The sequence below is a fragment of the Halichoeres trimaculatus genome, unplaced genomic scaffold, assembly GCF_033239565.1.
Source record: "Halichoeres trimaculatus isolate MK-OKI-2021-1 unplaced genomic scaffold, fHalTri1.1 fHalTri1_scaffold_4, whole genome shotgun sequence".
In the NCBI taxonomy this organism is placed as follows: Eukaryota; Metazoa; Chordata; class Actinopteri; order Labriformes; family Labridae; genus Halichoeres; species Halichoeres trimaculatus.
Genome location: NW_027437182.1, coordinates 5,763,478 through 5,782,874, shown reverse-complemented (window position 1 = coordinate 5,782,874; position 19,397 = coordinate 5,763,478). Strand labels below are relative to the sequence as shown.

General features: G+C 40.6%; 1 protein-coding gene across 1 annotated transcript in view; it reads right to left on the bottom strand.

Moving 5' to 3' along the window:
• Positions 1–16,604, bottom strand: part of col24a1 (collagen type XXIV alpha 1 chain) — an 89,207-nt gene extending 72,603 nt beyond the window's left edge. The window contains exons 1-3 of the mRNA XM_074668805.1: positions 16,199–16,604; positions 5,916–5,986; positions 2,042–3,441 (exon numbers count right to left, since the gene is read on the bottom strand). Of these exons, the coding sequence (XP_074524906.1) occupies positions 2,042–3,441; positions 5,916–5,986; positions 16,199–16,251 (1,524 nt within the window). The 5' untranslated portion in view covers positions 16,252–16,604. The remainder of the gene's footprint in view (positions 1–2,041; positions 3,442–5,915; positions 5,987–16,198) is intronic.
• Between the last annotated feature and the right edge of the window lie 2,793 nt (positions 16,605–19,397).

Genomic DNA, 19,397 nt, shown 5'->3' with positions numbered 1-19,397 from the left:
TTCCCCTGAGGAAGAAAACCAGACATTTTTCAAGTTCAAACCAAGAGGCAATGACTCTGAGTGAGCTGTTGACCTTGAGCTGACCGTGCATTCAAAACATGACAGCAACAAAGAGCTCTGGGTAGACATGGCAAACAAACAGCTGTAAGGTTTAAAAAACAAGCATGCAGGCTAATTTACTAAATATTTTTGCTAAGTTAATACCACAGGGGCCTGTGGTTTGGGCTGTATCACACATTCAACTCTTCAGTACAGTGTACTTCAGCTGGTAAAGCTGTGCAGCACTTGCAGATCTGAGCTGTTCAGCTTAGGTTGTTCATGGAAACTTGGAGATGAGTTCAGAAATCCTAGATCATTATGTAAACTCCTGAGTTCAAACACATCAGAGAGGAAGACGCAACGTATTTCACACATGGAAACAAAAGCAATGCCTGAGGATCTATGCTATAAAATCATGTTGAGAGGTACAGCTAACTTGACAGCCTGCTTACATCATCCAGCTGGATGGACAGATAATTTCTTTTGCCAAGGTATACCTCCAAACCGCGAGATAACTTTCCTTCAAACTTGAGAGCAAGAGCAGCTGGCAGCGTTTCAGCGACAGAAGGCGTGTTATTTTAACAACCTGTAGATACATGAAAAACTAACAGTGCTTGGACATGCCATCACCTTTAAATCACTATATGCTCTTGTCAGGACATTTTCCATAAACTTATGGGTGTATGTAACAAAGGGCTCTGATTCAGGATTCAATCTGTGGCCATAAAAGAGCTTTGATTAGGCCTGTCACGATAATAAATTTTGCTAGACGATAATTTTCCAAAATATCATTGCCGATAAACGATATTATTGTCAATATTATTTTGATTTTTTTTTTTCAATTTTTTCATTGATGTAATTATGATAAATGGGATAATAAAGTGAGTAAACCATATCAAAAGCAAGAAACTTTAATTTCTTAAGAGTATTTACCTGTGATTAAAAGGTCAGGATCTTTTAAATAAAATAAATTAAACAAAAAATATAATAAATTTAACAAACAAGAAAGAGGAAAAAAAATACAATGAAAATGAAATGGACTCTCTTTTAGAAAAAAATACATGTCAATGAAAATAATTAATACTAATCAAAAACAATAAAACATAGACCTTGTCTCTAAAGAAAAAAACAAAACTCCAAAAAAAAAACAATAAAAACTATAGCCTAAATAAAAGGGAGTTTATACAGTTCCTGAATTGTTTGTAACATGTACTTTTTCCCAGTAAATCCGTACTGTCTGTCAAACATTTTTAACATTTCTGGCTTTCAACCATATTGAAGGGCTGCATTTCTTTGGTAATGTATCTGTCTTTGAACGCCCACCATTTGGCGCTTTTATTTCTATTTACTTTGCAGACCAAAAGCCTCAGTAAGAGCGGATTGTCAAAGAACAAGGCTCCGCTGCACCTCCCTCTTCTTCTTCGTCGCCACTATTTTCAAGCAAATGCGACATATCAGCTCGTTGGTGTTCATGAGCTCACACTTTGTTCATTCTGATAAAAACAAAATATTCCCACTGGGACTGTGGCAGGCAGCTTAAGAACCGTATCTTTCGTGCTAGCGTGTTTCCTCCTTACCCCTCAGGACGCTCGCTTCAGCTCTCTCCGTGTGTACGTGCAAGCAGCCCCGTCTTCACCCCAAAGATTGCATTTTTGACAGATGCTCACTCCGCTATAAATCCACTAAATCCGCGATAGAACCTATGCACCCCGATGTTAGAAAAGATAGACGTAGTGAGCCGTCTTCTCATTCAGCCTCTTTGGTCGAAAGAGAGGAGGAAAACAAACATGCATGCATGTGTCAGTTTATCAAGGCTGGCAAACTTACCGAGGACGTTTTTATTTATCGTTCGGTTAATCGATTTATTGATTACCGTGACAGGCCTAGCTTTGATTGACTTCTTTGACATTTTCCTCATGATCTTGTGCAGCTACCTGCTGTGTCTCAGTTGTGTCATATACATTCATAGCTCTGCTTGTAATTCATAAGTCAAATCACTTACCGCAGGACCAGTCTCTCCCTTGGGGCCACGGAAACCATCCTCATATTCATAGAAGAAATCTGGGTCCTCGTATCCATAATCATATCCTCCCAAGTCTACATTATCATAGCTGCCATCCAGATCATGTTGTTCCGAGCTGTCCACCTGGTTCTCACGATATAAAGTGGTTCCATTGGCTCTTACGTTAGTCTCCAGGAACTGATGATTCTGTTGGAGTGCCAAGCGAGAGTCTCTGGAGTCGGTGATGGAGTTGTTCCTGAGTCCTTCCTTCACATGACTTTGCCTGACCGGGGTAATCAGGCCTGGTAGGGTGGCCCCTGGAGTCTGGAGGCTCCCCGAGCTGCTTTCCTCCTCTGTGCTGTTTTCAGAGTGATCAGTATCTCCCTGGAGGTTCCTCCCTTTGGCCGAGACATTTTCCATAGTGGTGAGAGTAGATCTAGAGGTGCTATAGTTGAGATCCAAACCTGCGGGCCCACTCAGGATGGTGGCAGTGGGGTTGTCAGGCTGAAGTGTGGAAGTGATAGAGTGGGTAAAGGATTCCAATGTGGAACTTTGGCTTTCATCCCCCAAATGGGTTTGTTCTGACGGGCTCATAGTTGAAAACTGTTTGAATGAACTACTTTGGGACATTTTGAGAGTTTCTGTGGTTTTCATGGGGGTATGATGGGTAGCTGCTACTCCAACAGGCGACGACGTCAGGGGGTTAGACGGAGGGTCATTTGCCTCGATTTCCAAACCAGGGTTTGACAAAGGCAACCGGTAAGTGTCGGCCAGCCGACACTGTGCTTTCAGGTAGTTGCAGTAGTGGGCGGCAGCTTGGGCAGAGGGATAGATGTCTAGTTGGCAAACTCGACCGTGGAAAGGTGCAGCTTTGGAGTTCATCCTCCCCAAAGTAAAGAGACCCCCAGAATCCCCCAGTGTCTGAGATCTCCCCAAGGTTTGCTCCCACTGTCGCACTCCCCCACACTCTGCGAAAAAGGACACTGAGCGAGCATGAACACCCACAGCAAACGGGTGCTGACGCCCATCCTGCCAGTTGTAGGTGAAGTAGATGGGGGCTTTCTCTGCAGTGTAAACCACCACTCTGCGTGGCAGCAGCTGAATGCCAAAACGCAGCCTGTCCATTCCGTCTTTGACACTAAAAAGAAAAGCATTGTTTGCTCTCCAGGAGCTTAGGCTAACCACAACAGAAAACTCCTCACCAATCTCAGGCGGGAAAAGACCGCCTGCCGGAGCCTCATAGAGGGAGTTTGAGTCGAGTAATGCCCCGTATCCAGAAACAGGAGGATTCAAAGGTGAGGGAACTGTGGTGTGAGCAGTCCAATGTGAGTTTGTCCTCTCGTCTTGATAGTCTCTCCTGCCTTGAGCTGTAAGGCCCAATCGAGAGAGGATATCCACTCCTAAAGAAGAGAGGAGACAGAGGTAAGGTTCACAAAAGTCTATGGAGCATGGCTTTGGAGAGATGGGCACTAAAGACAATCAGGTTCTGGCTTTATCTTAGGGCACTTTTGAGAAAACTGTCAGAAGTTGCAGTGTGCATACATGAAGTTAAAGTTACATGATTTGTCAAGTTTGATGAAACATTTTTAATGATGACCAAAGTTGTGTGCTTGTACTAAACTTAGTGGACTGGATGACGGTTTGTGCAAATGCAATGAAAGAGTAATGAAAGACATGCATTAACATAAAGTAGGAAGAAGTGGGTGACAAGTAATCAGACTCCTGAGCAGTTTTCTCCCATGTACCAGTGAAAGCAATCAATCAATCAATCAATCTTTATTTGTATAGCACCAAATCATAACAAATGTTATCTCAAAAACTTGTTGGATTTGGTTGTTGTTGTTTATCTATTTCTTTCCTTTTGTTTTCTTTTTTTTAAGTTTGAGATAAAAAAATAAAACTACAATAAAAATAAAAAAATGCCAGGCTCAGGTCCTAAATGAAGATAATAAAGTAATAAATAAATAAATGAATAAAGATAATAAATAAATTATAAATAAATAATAACAAATAATAAATTTAAAAAAAATAAAGAAACAAAAAAAATAATTTATACGTTTTTTATTATTTATATATAACTTTATATAATTGATTTATTTATTAATTTATTTATGTATATATTTATAATAAATTTATGTTTATTTATGTAAAATTTATATATAATAATAATAATAAATAATAAATAAAGATAAAGTATTTTATCTATCTATCTATCTATCTATCTATCTATCTATCTATCTAAAATCTACTTTTCTTTTTCAGCCTCTATTTCCTGTTCAGAGATACATACTTAAGAAAACTGAACATAAAAAGAACTGGATTGATAAAGAGTAAAAAAAAAAAAATCTCTAAATAATTCAAATAATTGACATTAAAATATGATATTTTTGATCTCCTGACAAAACTTTAAATTAATCCTGATTATCTTGTAGCTGTTGGAGCAATGAAAATGTAAAATGCTTCTACTTTTGGTCACAGGAATGTGCATCCAGTTGCTCAAACCACCATTAGGTGTATCTGACAAGGAAAGGAAATAAGTTTAGTACTCCTGCGTAGCTGTTAACATTAAATCAGAAAAGATGTGTCATTACTTTCCTCAGCAAAACATGTGGTGCATTGCATAATCTCCTCTTCCCGAAGCTCACAGAAAAAAGTCACTGGTCAGACGTTATACAGTCTCCCCATGAAGGTACTGGTGATTTTGTTTTTCACTTGAAATAAGCACCAGAGAGCCAGCTGTGTGCCAGATGAGTGGGGAGACTAGAAAAGGATAACACCAAACTTTTATGCAAGGCACCTGTCTACTAAGACTTTTCAATCAATCTGCAGCAAGAGAATAACTCAAGAACGTGCAGTTAATAGAAATAAGACACACAGTCAACATCCAGGAGATGGTTTTGCTTTTTAGTCCTTCATCTCACGTCAGTAGACAATCTCTGCATGCTGATCTCAGCATGCACTGGGATATCCTTGACACTCTGAGCCTGAGGTAATGTCAGCATAGATTCCAATTAACCTGTCTCATATGTGAAGACAAGCTGCTCTAGCACTCTGTGCATTCCTCCTCCTCTCACTATGATGGATTGATCCTGCATGTAGTGGATTTATCAACTTTAGATATGTAGGAAGATGACAATGCAAAGAAAGAGGGCGGTAAAATGAGGGGATGACACCTCAGGGCAGTTTGCTTTTTCTGTGCTCAATTAAGCTCGTTGACACTGTGTAATATTTCTGACAGTGGAAAAGTGACACTCTAACAAACCATATGATACAAAGAAGGTGGTCTTTGCTGAGTAAGTTGGGCTCTTAAAATAAATTCATATTGCTTTTGTTGTTTTTTTGCACAGATAAATATGAAAATACTACATATAGAATTGAAAAAAGGGAAGTCATATCCAGAGAAGTGCATATGAATCTAATTTGTTCTAAGTCTTAAAAAAGCCTCTGCTTTCTATCATCAAGTCCTCTTCTGGGCTGTTCCCACCTTCAGCTTCCCATATCCTTACTGCTTTGTTTAAACAACAATCAAACAGAAATCACGAAAGAAAACACCAAGAAGGAAAAAGAGGAGAGGTTGAGACAGGGGCTACTTAAGCTTCTCCAGCCTGCTGGCCTTGAGTGCAAGAGCAGGCATGTTTTAGAAGAAAGTAAAAAATGAAGGAGCTAAGAAATTATTCGTGGATATTTTTGCTGACTTGTTTCAGCCCAACAGGTCCTTAAGTCAGGTTTGAGTCTGACACCGGCATTCTCCTTTCCAGTCATTAAATACTCACATGAATTGATCTGAATATGGGGCAAAATGTGTTTTTATAAAGCGTAAATAGATTGATCATAGTGTTCGCGATGAGTTGTGGGTTTGAGGTCAGTCCCTTACCGTGAGCTAGGTAGTCGTCTTCTGCAGAGAGTGCTGCTGAGCATACTGACAGGAGAAGGATAAAGTTCCACCTAGAGGGACACACAGACACAAAGTAAACCAGATTAGTTCTTTTTGCTAGAGAACAATTAAGTGTTTACATGTGGGGAAAATAAAAATACATTAACAATGAATAAATAAAAGTCTCTTATTAATGTATGGACCATGCTGAAAATGCAGTCATAGCATGTGACAATTCTCAGAAAATATCACTATTAGCAGGATCACGTATAAGGATCTAGATAAATAGTATATAATATAGAAAATAAGGTACATTTGAGGGGGGAAATAGGGAGCATGCACTATATTTAGTATTCTGAAGGCTGGAAGTTCATTAACTCTGACTTTGAGATGGTGTAAAATAATTGTGTTCCAGCAAAGGTAGACACAAGTTGGACAGACTTTCTGACAGTGGTCAATACGTATTCGTAATCGAGAGCATTTACGATTATAATGTGCCTGTGTATCGCGGACGTAACTGTCGTTACTCAAGATTTACTGTCTACTGGTAGCAACATTTACAAGCTGTGTGAACTGGGGCTAAGAAAAAGCGGTCTTCACAGGTGTTTTTTGGAAAAACCTGGTTAAACGGATAAATTGTGCGCTGCCAACTGCCAAATGCTGCAGCTACAGCGTCTCATGCGGCTGGTGAAAGAACGTCAACGGTCGCTCTCCTACAGGTAAACGTTAAGCCAGTCAATGTCACTCCTTTCAATTTACAAATTGAGTTCCATGACGATTTTTGTGGTCGAAATTGCCATCAGAAAGGAAGAGGGTGCGCTTATTTTAACACAAGTGTTCGGCATGACTTTTTTTTTACGTTCGCTAAAGTCAAACTGAAGTATTTCAGTTCGACTAACGTTGCTAACTAGCGTTAGCTCACTAGCTTTTAGCTGATGTGTGACGTGAATAACGGTCAACCTTCGTCTTCATTCGGAGTCTTTCCAATTGAGTTTAACTCACTGTACGTATTCCAGTTATTATTTTAACCATGACTGGTCCCATTCATTTCACAATTTACGGTGCCAGGTGTACTTGTACCGAGGAACCAAGTTCTTCTCTAAAACGGTTAAAAGACAAGTCTAGTCTTGTGCGGCGTTTCTTTGGAACTGGTCCGTGAACGTTAACGTGCATTCACGTGCTTCCGGAGTAATCGGAAAAGTCATTTTCTAATCCACAGCACGTCAGAACAACCTTAGTTGACGGCATATTTTTAAAAAAAATAGCTGACTGAACTAAACTTTGGCGTCCAGATAACAGTATTCCGCATAATCAAATTTAGTTTGCAGCTAGTGATTTGTGATACCGCTTCATTCATAATTGTTGTCGACACAACAAAGTACACTCAAAGTAGTTCTGAATTACGAACCACAGTTTATATAAAACCACTGAGGTGTCGAGACATCCAAGGTGCACGTGAATGCACCATGTTACCTCCACTCTGATACCATCCACAAGTATCCATGTGTTAGCTTGATTCATAAAAGTTCCATATCCAGTATATCTAATACAAAATATTCTGTAAGATACATTTCCAAGTCTAATCAACTAAATTAAAGTCAGTATCTTAATAGCTTGGCGTTCAAACATTGTTTACAAAAACAAAAATAAACCTAAAGTAGTATGTGTGTAATAGAAAAAAATGGACTGTGATCATTCAAAATGAGAAATTGGATTGGAATCAGTAATAAAAAAGAAAATAGGAAATCTGGGCCTCTTTACAGGAAACCTAACCCCTGTGTTTACAAAAGCAGTCAACTTTGACATTTTAATGTCTGAAAATACCGTCATGCAGGGAGCCCTTTTTGTGTCATGTTTTATTATTTCCAGATACTAAGGGGAGTTTTTTAGTCCCGAAGGCATAGTTGGTGTGAAGCAATTTAATGGTGTTTATTCAGGCATTTTAGCTTTGGCTGCAGAAGGGAGATTGAAAGAAAAAACTTAAAATAATAGAGAGAGGTGTTACATTTGACTTGATATTGTGAAAACAGCACTCTGCCTTGCACTTTATTCCCAAAGCTTTTGATTAAAAAGAATTAATTCCTAAACTCTACAAACAAATGACACCATTATTCCTGTTGCCACTGCTTTAGAAATGTTATAAAGCTAAATTTATACAGTTAAAAATCAGGTTTTGATTGACTAATGATAGAAGATTCTCATTTAAAAACAGTAGTGATAAAACAGACAGACATGAGGACTTGTGCTACTTGCACTGTTGAGTATTTCTGGACTGTTTAATCCTTTGACCCTCATTGACCCCACCTCTAGGTGGCACTGCCCACCATGGAGCCAGACAATCAACACTGAGCGTGTGAATCAGTTAAGGAACTCAGGTGACAGTGCATTCACATATTGCTTGAAATTTTCTTTATTTAGATGTCAAATTTAAGTACAATGTCAGTATTAGTAATAAAATAAACACAATTAACGACTGTGCTTGTTGTTATGATAATACAAAGAGTGATGGTGCTCCTCATCTCCACAAAATGCCATTTTTTTAGGCAAGATAAACCAGCAGTAGATGAAAAGTCAAGTGTATTTCAGCTTGTAAAAACTAATAATCTTGGCAGTGTAGGTAATTGATTAATGGTTTTTAATTGGCACAAAGTTTGCATCCTAACTTGACTATAACCACATTTTACGATTTGCTTCCTACCGCTTCCATTGTAATGTTTTACCCCCTCAAACTTTAACCTGCTACATACTTTACAGAGCATTTATCATGTACAGCTTCAAAGCCAACTCTGTACCTTTGAACCAAATCAATCACATGGACAGCCCTGTACATGGTAACAGCTGCTGACACAAGGTGAAGTGGCTTCTAGTGGGATGATTTTCAGCACAGTGCGATGGTGCAAAAAGACTCCAGGAGACAGTAGTCCTGCTATGTTAATATGCAGTTACATAATACTGCCAGAAAGAGGACCATCAATCACAGGCTGCTGTCACACCTTAAGCCTTCAGGGATTGTTACGTGAGTGTGATGAGACTGTACCATAAACAGCTCTCTTTAACAGCCGTTTGAGACTAGATTAACCCAGCACAGAGGCTACCGGTGTTCATATGGCCCTGTTTAAGACACAGACAGTCAGCCATGTTTGTTTTCCCGGAGGAGACATTAGCAAGAGAAAGACAACGAGGAAGAAAGGGAGGGATGGAAGGGAATTGACTCTAAGTAGAAACACTATGAGCTGTTTCTGTCACCTGTTACCCATCGAGAGGCTGGTGCGACATTCCTCAGCCGGGAACATAGACAAAACCCCACGCAGGAAAAAGCAACGGGGGGAAAACAAGAAGGGGGGATAAATGATGACAATGATTCATCTGTTGCAAGAGGATAAAACAGACGTCTATAAAGCCAATGGGTAACTGGTTCTGCTTAAAAGCTGGCAGGGTTTAAAAGTAGACCAAGAAGAAAAAAAAACAAAGTAAAAGACATAATATTCACAGTTGGAGTTTTGACTAAGGCCATCTGATGCTGATTCAGTGCTTTTCCTCTGCCTGACTGTCCTGCACTCTCCCTGTCCAGGCTATTTTGAGGTTCCTCCACACATTTACTACTACCAAACATGCTCAGGTTGCTGCTTCTACAAATCAACAATGACATCAGATCAAGAGGTACACTGCAAAAAACTGAAATCTTATCAAGTGTTTTTGTTTTATTCAAAGTAAAAAAAATGTCTTGTTATACTTAATATGTGTCACATGGGGAATTAATAAGATTTTGTCAATAGCAATGCCCTTATCAATTCTGCTTATCGATCTGATTCTTTATTGATTCCCTTATCAATTCCTGTGGTCCCTGAGTCTGGATATTTCTGGGCATAATTATACAGAGACAGGTAAAAATTGCACACAATGTGACATTGATGTACTGTGTTGTAATACATTAATAATTCAAGTCGGCCATTTAGTGTCTCTAAGTGGTTATAGCAATGATTTAAGTTGTTTGGAAGCTTTCCGTAGTTACGAAGTCAGCCTTTCATTAGCCTGTTAGGTTTTGACATTTGAAATTCTCAGGATTTTTTACAAAGAGTTGATGTGATGTGTTTCTGTGATGAAAGTTCAAATTCTATTCTGAAGCTGAAGCTGAAGTTATACTGATGTATGCTAACTGCTAGCATATCAATGCAGTTTCCCATATATGTTAGCGTCAAGCTTCCGCTATTTTGTTATTTTGGTAAATAAGGTGATTTATACCATTTCGAATGTACTGAATATGAATCTCCTGAGAGAGACTAATGTACATTTCTTTATGAAGTTAGTTCTTCAGTAAAACTTCAAGCTGAAAATCCTGAATCAGAGTTTTCATGGGAAACGTTATCTAACTGCTAAGCTAAGATAGCTACAGCAGACTAGTCGATGTAAGGCCCATGCCTGGTCATGTAACATTTAAAAAAAATCTGCCAATCGAACAAGAGAAATTTGCTTACTTGTAACTTGTAACAAGCAATTCAGACCTCATTTTTGTCTTGAATTAACTTGAAACAAGCCATTTCCTGGACCGGTCAGGTGAATGTGGCTAGTATTAAGTCTAAGAAGACATTTTCGATTGAAAATAAGACAAAATCACTCATAAGATTTAATTTTTTTGCAGTGTTAAAGTATCCTTGTACCTTAATCTTCTGTTGGTCATTTTTTTTAATGGCGTTACCTTTCCTAATTGTTTGATTTAGTTTAAAAAGTTCAAACTTTTAGATATTATATTCAGCACACAAAGCCACCACTGTCAAGAGTTTCTTTCTTAAGTCCCGAGGTAAATCCCAGTGTAAGTGACAGCTCACTATGACACGCTCTCCAGTCCCTGCAGTTCATGGAAAAGGCTGCTGAAAGCAAGACAAAGCTCCCCAAACACTGCTCTGTTGACTAAGGGAAATACCACTATGTGGGGAGTGGGTGTCATGTCAGGACTATAAATAATCACAACTTTAAAACTCCCCTCTGCAATGAATCATTCCAGCAGAAACAGATCTCGCCGTTCTCTCCTCTAAATTAGCTTGGATCCTTAACAATGGTTCATTCAAAAAGTGAGGAGAAGACCGAGCGGCGAGCGGAGAGTGGTCCGTGTGGTTTGGCAAAAGGGAGAAAAGTCACTTAGGTTCTGTTTACAATTCTCACAAGGAAAGGGAAACTCTTTTCTAGAGGTCATCATTAATGTCAGTCAAGGGGCAGCTTTGTGAGCAGAGACGTTCCCACTTTTCTGTTTCCATGTATTATTCTGCAAACCAGAAATCCATTAGTGACCAAGCATGCAGCGCCACTGATCTACCCAAACGAGTCTCAAATGTTTGACTTTTGGTGGAAGAAAGAAAACATCATTTATTCCTGATCCTAGTTAAAGGTAGAAGCTATACACAAAGCTTACATTGACTTTTCTGTACCCTGAAATGTCCTCCCATGTTTATGGCCGTCCAAACAAACCCAATGGGAGTCACCTTGACTGACCTGATCCCATTTCATCCCTCCTGTTGACAATAAAGAGACTGTTTCTGCTTCCAGAAAAAACCCAACAGTGGTTGAAGAACTCTTACTCCACACAGTCATTCTTCAGAAAATTGAGGTTTATAGAGCTTGACCCTTGCGCATTTATCTAACCTCCACTGTTTGAAGCCCCATTGGTGGAAATGTAGCTCACTTTAACTGGATTGGAGATCAAAACAGAAGGAAAACTCCAATACATAACCTGACACTGTTTTTTTAGGCACATAAAGGAGGTCAGTTTGCCAAGACTTTTGGAGTGAGTGAAGCAAATCTGTCATGTAAAATATGACATCTTGTGATAATTGCAGAAGACTTCTCGTGTTAATACCCGGTCCAACACCCACATACACACATTGTTGCTTCTCTCAATGGGAAAATCTGACTTTCTTGCTAATCAGGTGTTCTGTTCTTGCATGTTTCGCTTCTCCATCTCAGCCCAAACATTCCTGGATGTGAATAAGTAGCTGATACACAGCCAATATCTGCTCCTACAGTACTGGCCGCGGTCCAGCTTCAACACCTGTGTCCTTAGCATAATTACTTCATTATGAAATGTTGAAGTGTCTTCCCTCGTGCTCAAATGACTACTGGCGAAAAACTTGTTTCCAGCTTTTAATTGCTTACCAGATGCTCCTCTGTTGCCAAGCCTGAAATTCACCCGCTGTCATTCATTTCCAAACTACCCCAAGCAACTGGTGAATAAAAAGAACTCTAAATATAACTCCCAAGATCAACATGTCATGTTGGGATGCTTCGTCTCTGTCACCGAGCCAAGCGTGCTGCATGTTTGTGCTCCCTCAGGAGGGTGACTGGAGTCAAGAGGTCACTACAGACCAGAGTAAAGATTGACTCAGTCCACAAGACGGCGAGCAGACAAAGGGCTGTGAGTAAACTTCCACAGGTCTTTATTGGTTTGCCCTTTTCCTGTTGCAGGGGGACCTGCAGATGTTAAAAGGGCCGGATACACTCACTCACACAGACGGGTTAAAATACTTTCAGCCAGGCTCCGGTGTGGAGAAGGTGCGCAGGATGTAGTCTCATCATAATCAGTCTCATCAGTCTTCACCAAGAACATCAAGCTTACAGGTAAGATAAGCCCAACCTACCACCTGATTACATTTTTTTCCCATTTTCAGTTTACAGTTTTCATTATTAAAGGACCAGTTCACACAACATAAGTCAACATATCTCCCCCTACCATGTCTTACCACCTGGCCATAGTCTTCAAAGTCTCTTGTGTGTTTTCTAATGTATCCTGAGTGTGTTCAGGTTGAGGTCTGTTGATTAACCCATCATCTACTGGTGAAACACTGCTGTTAAGAACTTCAATTGTGTGTGAAATGAATGATTAAGGAGCAAAGACAACTTTGTGTTGTTCTCATTAGTGACTAATTACACTAGAAACAAGCTTCACAGTTGGAAGGGAATGAAGGGGACAATCATAATACTCATTTCAGATATGGCGCCAGATATGGCTAACTTTGAAGGATTGGATAGCATCAGATTTTGTTACGTGAATCAGGACCAATACAGTTTTCACGTGTTTTCAGCACCGTCACGCTTTACGGCTGCTGTAAATCAAACCACGTTGCAAACATGTCTGTTGTGTGGAACTACTTCTTTTTAGAAAGCAATGATAGCAAAACAGCGTCTTGCAGTATTTGTAAAGTGAGTGTTCCTCGAGGAGGTACCAACAGGGTTCACTTTAATACAAGAAGTATGATTCATCATTTTCTGCAGAATCACTAAATAAAGTATTATCAAAAGAAAGGAATCAGTTAGGGATGCATGATATATCGATATCAATATCGGTATCGGCTGATGTTGGTCGATATGATACTGTCATCAGCTGATATTTACTCATAAGCTGCCGGCATTTTCAGAGCATCTTGAACAATCTTTCAAGACCCAAATAATATTGTTATCATCCTTTGATCCTCTCCATGGTCGTCTTTTCTCACGATTGCGCCACGTTCTCTCTGAACTACCTCAGCACATACTCTCAAGTTGTATTTGTTTATTTTTTTTTACCAAAATCCATATTGGATATCGGTATCGGCCAAAATTTTCATATCAGTGCATCAGTATCAGTATCAGATCAGTATCCGCAAAACATATCATGAAAAAAATCATCTTGGAATCGGGAGTCAAATAATCTGACCTTTTTGGCCCTATAGCTAAAAAGTCCAACTCTGCTGTGTTTAAAGAGACTCATAGGCTGGGTTACATGGAAACGAACCATGGTAAGAGGCCAAATGATAGGGGATTAAGACCCTTCACAAAGAGCAGAGATAGACTACATGGAAACCTTAAGTTTCTGAGTGTGGAAGACTCATATTCACACTCCTTCAGCTGAATATCTGCATCCTCAGAGTAATATAGATGCAATATCACAGAAAAATGCTAATTTCATTCATCTGTCTCTGTTCATTGTAGCACTCAGTTAAGGAGACAACTTTTGTTTGTACACTTGGTTAAGAAGAGCTTCTTCTCATTTGTGTTGGATACAGGGAATCTGGCTGGCAGCTAGCTTGTTTGACCCTGCATGCTTTTTTTGATGAAGAATTCCTGATTTTTGACACAGACCAGGTGATTTCAAACCAGTTAAAAACCTGGACAAATCAGTTCCAAAGGCAAAACTTAGCTTTTAAAACACTCTCTGAAACAGCTAGCTTGGTTTAGTAGAGCTAACTTTAGTTAGCAACCTGACTAAAACCCAGGTAAGTATCAAACATTAGCCTACTACAGGCTGACATAGGAGTTCCCAGTCAAAGTCGACGCTGCAAATTTAACAGCCAAACCTCAGGTGACTTAAATGTAAAGCTATGATACATTGAAGATTGCCGCCTTCACCTCTAATTCAATGCTCACCCCTGATACCAACAGTTATTCACTTAATACTCAGCTTACCTCAGCGAAAAACCCAAACTGTCTTAAAGGCTGAGGGGCACCACTTGGCCCATCACATTAATCATTCAAACAGCTCATTTCAATTCCAAACACAAACTCAACACAGAGTCAGAAGATAAGAAAAAGCATGTGCCAACCTGTGGTGTTATAAATGAAGCCAACAGACTGGGGAACCTCGAGTAAGACCAGCTCCAACAGCCAAGATACCCCTCAAAAGTCTCATCCTAAGAGCAGTGCATGCATTACATTTGCATTTGCACAATTGGAGCGTGGCTGGTTTATAAGACAGGTGAGCTGTTTGCTCACAGGCTTAAGGCTTTTCACCTCTTTGCTGGTTTCTACACTGATTGAAAGTTTAGTTAAGTCAACATTTCCAGTATGGAGGCCATAAAGTTTGGGCTGGATTATCTGCCCCATTGAGCTGCCATACATTTCACATTTTCAGCAGTCATTCGTCCACACCCCCTCCTCCAACATCTCCACTTCCTGGAAGTCTTGTATCATCCATGAAATTAATGTGCAAACTTGTAGCTGCTCTTGAGAAGAGAAAGTAGAGGATACAACGTATGAGCTTCTTCAGCAGCTATACAATCCAGCCACTGGCAGCAAAGGAGCAGCAACTCCTGCAACAGTGGGTGATTGTCTGGAGCTCAGGAGCCGGTTAACCACTGATGCATACACACTAACTCTCACCATGCATTCAAGGGAGGCCACACTTGTTCCCAGTCAACTCAGCTCTCCCATAAGGCTCTCATTTTCTCTCTCGAGGACAAAAACAAGGGGGAAAAAAAAGGACCTCTTGGGATTTCAGGTCCACTTTGTTTCCATCCAGCAAACACTGTCAGCGGGGAACAACAGGAAGCATTGAGAGCTCAGCTCTTTTTAGATCTTATCTGGAAGGGATTCGTAATAGAGCACAGACAACTTGGACTCACTTCTGATAGAAGAAAATACATTTCCTGCTAAGTGGCCTACAGAGGCATGCACATCTCTGCAGCTCTGCAGCCCCAGCTGGGAACAGGACAACAAAACCTGCATGCAGGATGTCAATAATAAACACGTCCATGAGGAATGTTTAGCTTTAAGGCACTATTTAAATCATCCGAAGCCAAAAAGCTGCTACAGCACATGATCAATTAGCTCAATAATGAGCATTTGACAGTCTCTCTTATGTTTCTATCATCATACAAAGTAACGATGATTTATAACTGACGTGCTGAATAAGCATCATTATTTCCAAGTCTTATCCGCCCCTCCTCTGTGTTCTCAAGTGTTTATTTCCCAGCTTATCATGGCTATGTGAGTAAAGGATAAATAAAAAGAGAGGGGATTCAGCAGACGGCCAGATGGTATTCACATTATAATGTTGGAGACTCCAGGCTGCATGTTCATATGGCGAGTTCAAAGCCAAGACCTGTGCACTCACTGCTGCAGAACTGTCAGCTACATTTATCAAGATCAACCGAGGATAGAAAAGGAGCTGACTGTAAAATGTTCAAAAGTTAAAACACATGCACCCATGGAGAAGTGCAATGTGCAGAGTTCATATGAGCTGTTGTGCTGCAGGAGTGTGGTTTACATGCAGGGTAAAAATGCCACAGATCGAATGAGTAGATCCTGGAGTATCAGACAATTCAGCTGCAGCTCATTGATAACAGGACTGCACTAGTTTGCAGGATCTTTGTGAAGTCAATTGGCGCCCCTGTCAGGGAAATCTGCCAAACAACTGGAGTAGATGTAAGTCAGCCACTTTTCATTCATATGAGAAAAGAATCATCAATGGCGCTGGTATCTAACCAAACACTAACACAGGTAGCTTTTTACACACAGAGGTGAGTTTGTCCACTTACGTCGCTGCCGCGGAAACGTGTCCACTCCTTGTCCGTTGAGCTCCTAAATGCATTTGTATGCATTTGTCCAGGCAGCAGAGATCTGGGTGAAAACAGAATCACACTCACGAAGATACCTGCACATGGGCTAAGTCTTTGACAGCAGCCAAAGGACGCGTAAATCGGACGGAAGAGTTGTGCAGCCTCAGATTTTCCTCATGGTATCGCAGTCCGGAGGAGAGATCTCTCCTGACTCGGGTCTGACCTGAGCTCCTTTTGGATTCTCTGCGCTCTGCGGCGCGCAATGACCGGGGTCGTTCAATCCAAAGTGGAGACGCGCAGCGGTTTCACACACAAAGTCGGATTGCAGAGAAGCTCGTCAGGGAGCTGCAGCTTGAACTCGCTCGGACGTGTGGTAGTCACAGAATCAGAGTGTCTCAGAGTGCAGATCCAGCTCCGCGCTGCTTTACCTCCAGGCGGTGGTTTCTGCTATGTGCCTTGACTTGCACTGATGCAAGGGGACCCGTATTCACCCTAACACAACTCCTACCAGCTGGTGGTGTTGGGTTTCACCACTTACACACTCGTGACATCACGCACAGAGCTTTGGCTGGTGATCATCGATGCCCTTTGTCTGCTTCGACTGCTGTATTATTAGCCAAAAAAAAGCTATTCTTAGACAAAAGCTGCATGTCCTGTTTGGAAACTCTGCATGAGCTTACATGCAAAGCCGCACTTAGATATGTGAGACAAACACAGAGTACACACAGACTGAAACAATGCCAGAGAAAATAGAAAGATCAGCTGGTGCAGCCTCATGTTGTTTGCTGACAAGCAAATCTGCCAGGTGCTGCAGCTCAGGGCACTGTTGTTCTGGCATGACTGAGTTATCCAGCATTGGGCAACATGTATCAGGCTGTATTTTAGTGCTTAAAGTTTAATTCTTCTTAACAATCAACCTTAAGCTCACTAATGCATAATTTCTTTGTGGAGAAGTCAGACCAGGTGTTCTTATTTTAGTCATGAGTATAAATAGAAACAGTAAAACACTTTGCAGTCTGGACAAGTTGGCTTCCATTACTGTTACAAATAGGCCATACTTACAAAAATAGGCTCAAATTAAGTATAAGAAACAGAAAAAATCAGAAATTTAAAGAAAAATATCATATGGGGTAGATATATACAAGTCTGACTCTTTTTAAGAGAGAGCTTCACATGCAATGCATTCTGGGATGTTGCAACATTGAAATAAAGCTACCCTTAGGGAAAGACCCAAAGGAGATAAAATCTACTAATTGGCGTGTACTATATACATTCAGGATTCATCTTATGCAGTTGTGGTTTCAAATTAATGGAGGTTTGTAGTGAAACTTACATGAAATTAATGCCTTGAAAATCTGTTTCGGTGAAACCAAGGAGGAAGTAATGTTAAAAGTGACACAGCTCTGCCAATTGGTGGGATACTGTTTGTTGCTAATGCATGACTAAGTTCTGCAGTGGTACTTCTGAGGGGAAAAAAAAACTCATAAAATGTGGATGTGGAGTAATTAGATAACTAGCAACTAGCGGACTTACTAAGGCGTTTCATCCGAAAGCACTTAAATACAGTGAAAAAAAAAAGTGTTTACACATAAACACTGAGGGACTGAAAATGCGGTAGTAAGCATGCCAGGCCTGTAGTTGGTGCTATAACCGTCAACTTGTCCAGAAGCAGCTTTTGGTAGCTCTCCACTGAAGTAGAGTTGAGCCGATCGTCTGGTGTATTGGTGAATGCCAAGTGCAGAAGTGGAGCAACAGATGCACATTTTGTTGAAAGACAGTCAGTAGATTTAGCAGATCAAGCACAGCATGGTAGGCCATGACGATCAAAACAACACGGAGCATGACGTCAGTGTTTCCACTGAAAACGCTTAGTTTACTGTTTACTCGCCAACAGTGGCGGCAGCGTTTCAGAAAAAAAAAAAAATCCACTCTGGAGGCCGTTTTCAAAAGTTTGTGTTTTGTGTTGGCTAATAGGCTGTTTCAGTGTAAATACAAGGCTGAAACACAACAATACTTATGCGTTTCTTCGTAAAACTGTTGTCGTGTCAATAGGACCAAAGTGATCTTGAAAAGTCTCACTTCTAGATATATGCCCGATCATAATCCAAAACTTTAAATGAGACAACTGTTTAATTCTGGGGCTGTTCACACGACAACGGTTTTAGAGTGAAACGCAAAAGTTTTGTTGCGTTTTAGCCTGGAAACACGGAAACGGCATTTCAGCCGGCCTAAAACGCAAACTTTTGAAAATAGCCTCCAGAGTGTGATGTTTTTGGCGTGTAAACAGTAAGCCGACGTTTTCAGTGGAAACACTGACATCACACTCCTCTTCGCTGGAGCGCATACAACAGGACAACAGTACCATTGTTACAACGTCAAAAACTGCAGTGCCGTGCTTGTGCTGCTCAATCTGCTGAATCTTCTGACTGTCTTTCAACAAAATGTGTATCTGTTGCTCCACTTCGGCTCTTAGTATTCCCCACTACACCAGATAATTGGCCCAACTCTACTTCGGTGGAGATCTCCCAAAAGCTGCTTCTGGGCAAGACAGTTATAGCGCCACCTGCAGGCCTGGCATGCTCACTACAGTGTTTTCAGTCCCTCCGCGTTCCTGTGTAAACACAATTTTTTTTCACTGTGTTTTAGCGTTTTCAGATGAAACAGGTCATGTAAACAGGGCCTCTGAATGTTAATTCTCAGCTTCGCTATCAGAAAGGGCTGGATTGATTGACAGCGTGTAGTCCCCATGACAACACCACACTGGCTGTTTGTATTTTCTCTGATGATAACAACTTAACTTGGAGTAATGGTGGACACTGGAGCGGGACTGTCAAAAAGAAAAAAGACAGAAGAGCAGAAGAAAGAGAAACAGGAGAGTGATACAGCCCGAGCTAAAGGCCAACACAGGGGCTAAACTGTTAGTGCTAATGTTCATTCCAACCCACAGTCAGCAGTTATTCTGCAGTGGTCTGTTCAAACTTGAGAGTCTATCAATAAAATGAAGAGTGAAGTTACGTTAGAGTTGGTAGTTGACTGGCAGGACATAACCAGGATTCACGTCTCAGAGCACCGAGCTGTAAGTAGCGCTAAATTTAGTCAGCTACTAAACTACGCTACAAACTGAGTTTACAAGTTTCCTTGCTGTCACATTTCAAACAATAGCTCTACATGACTGTTA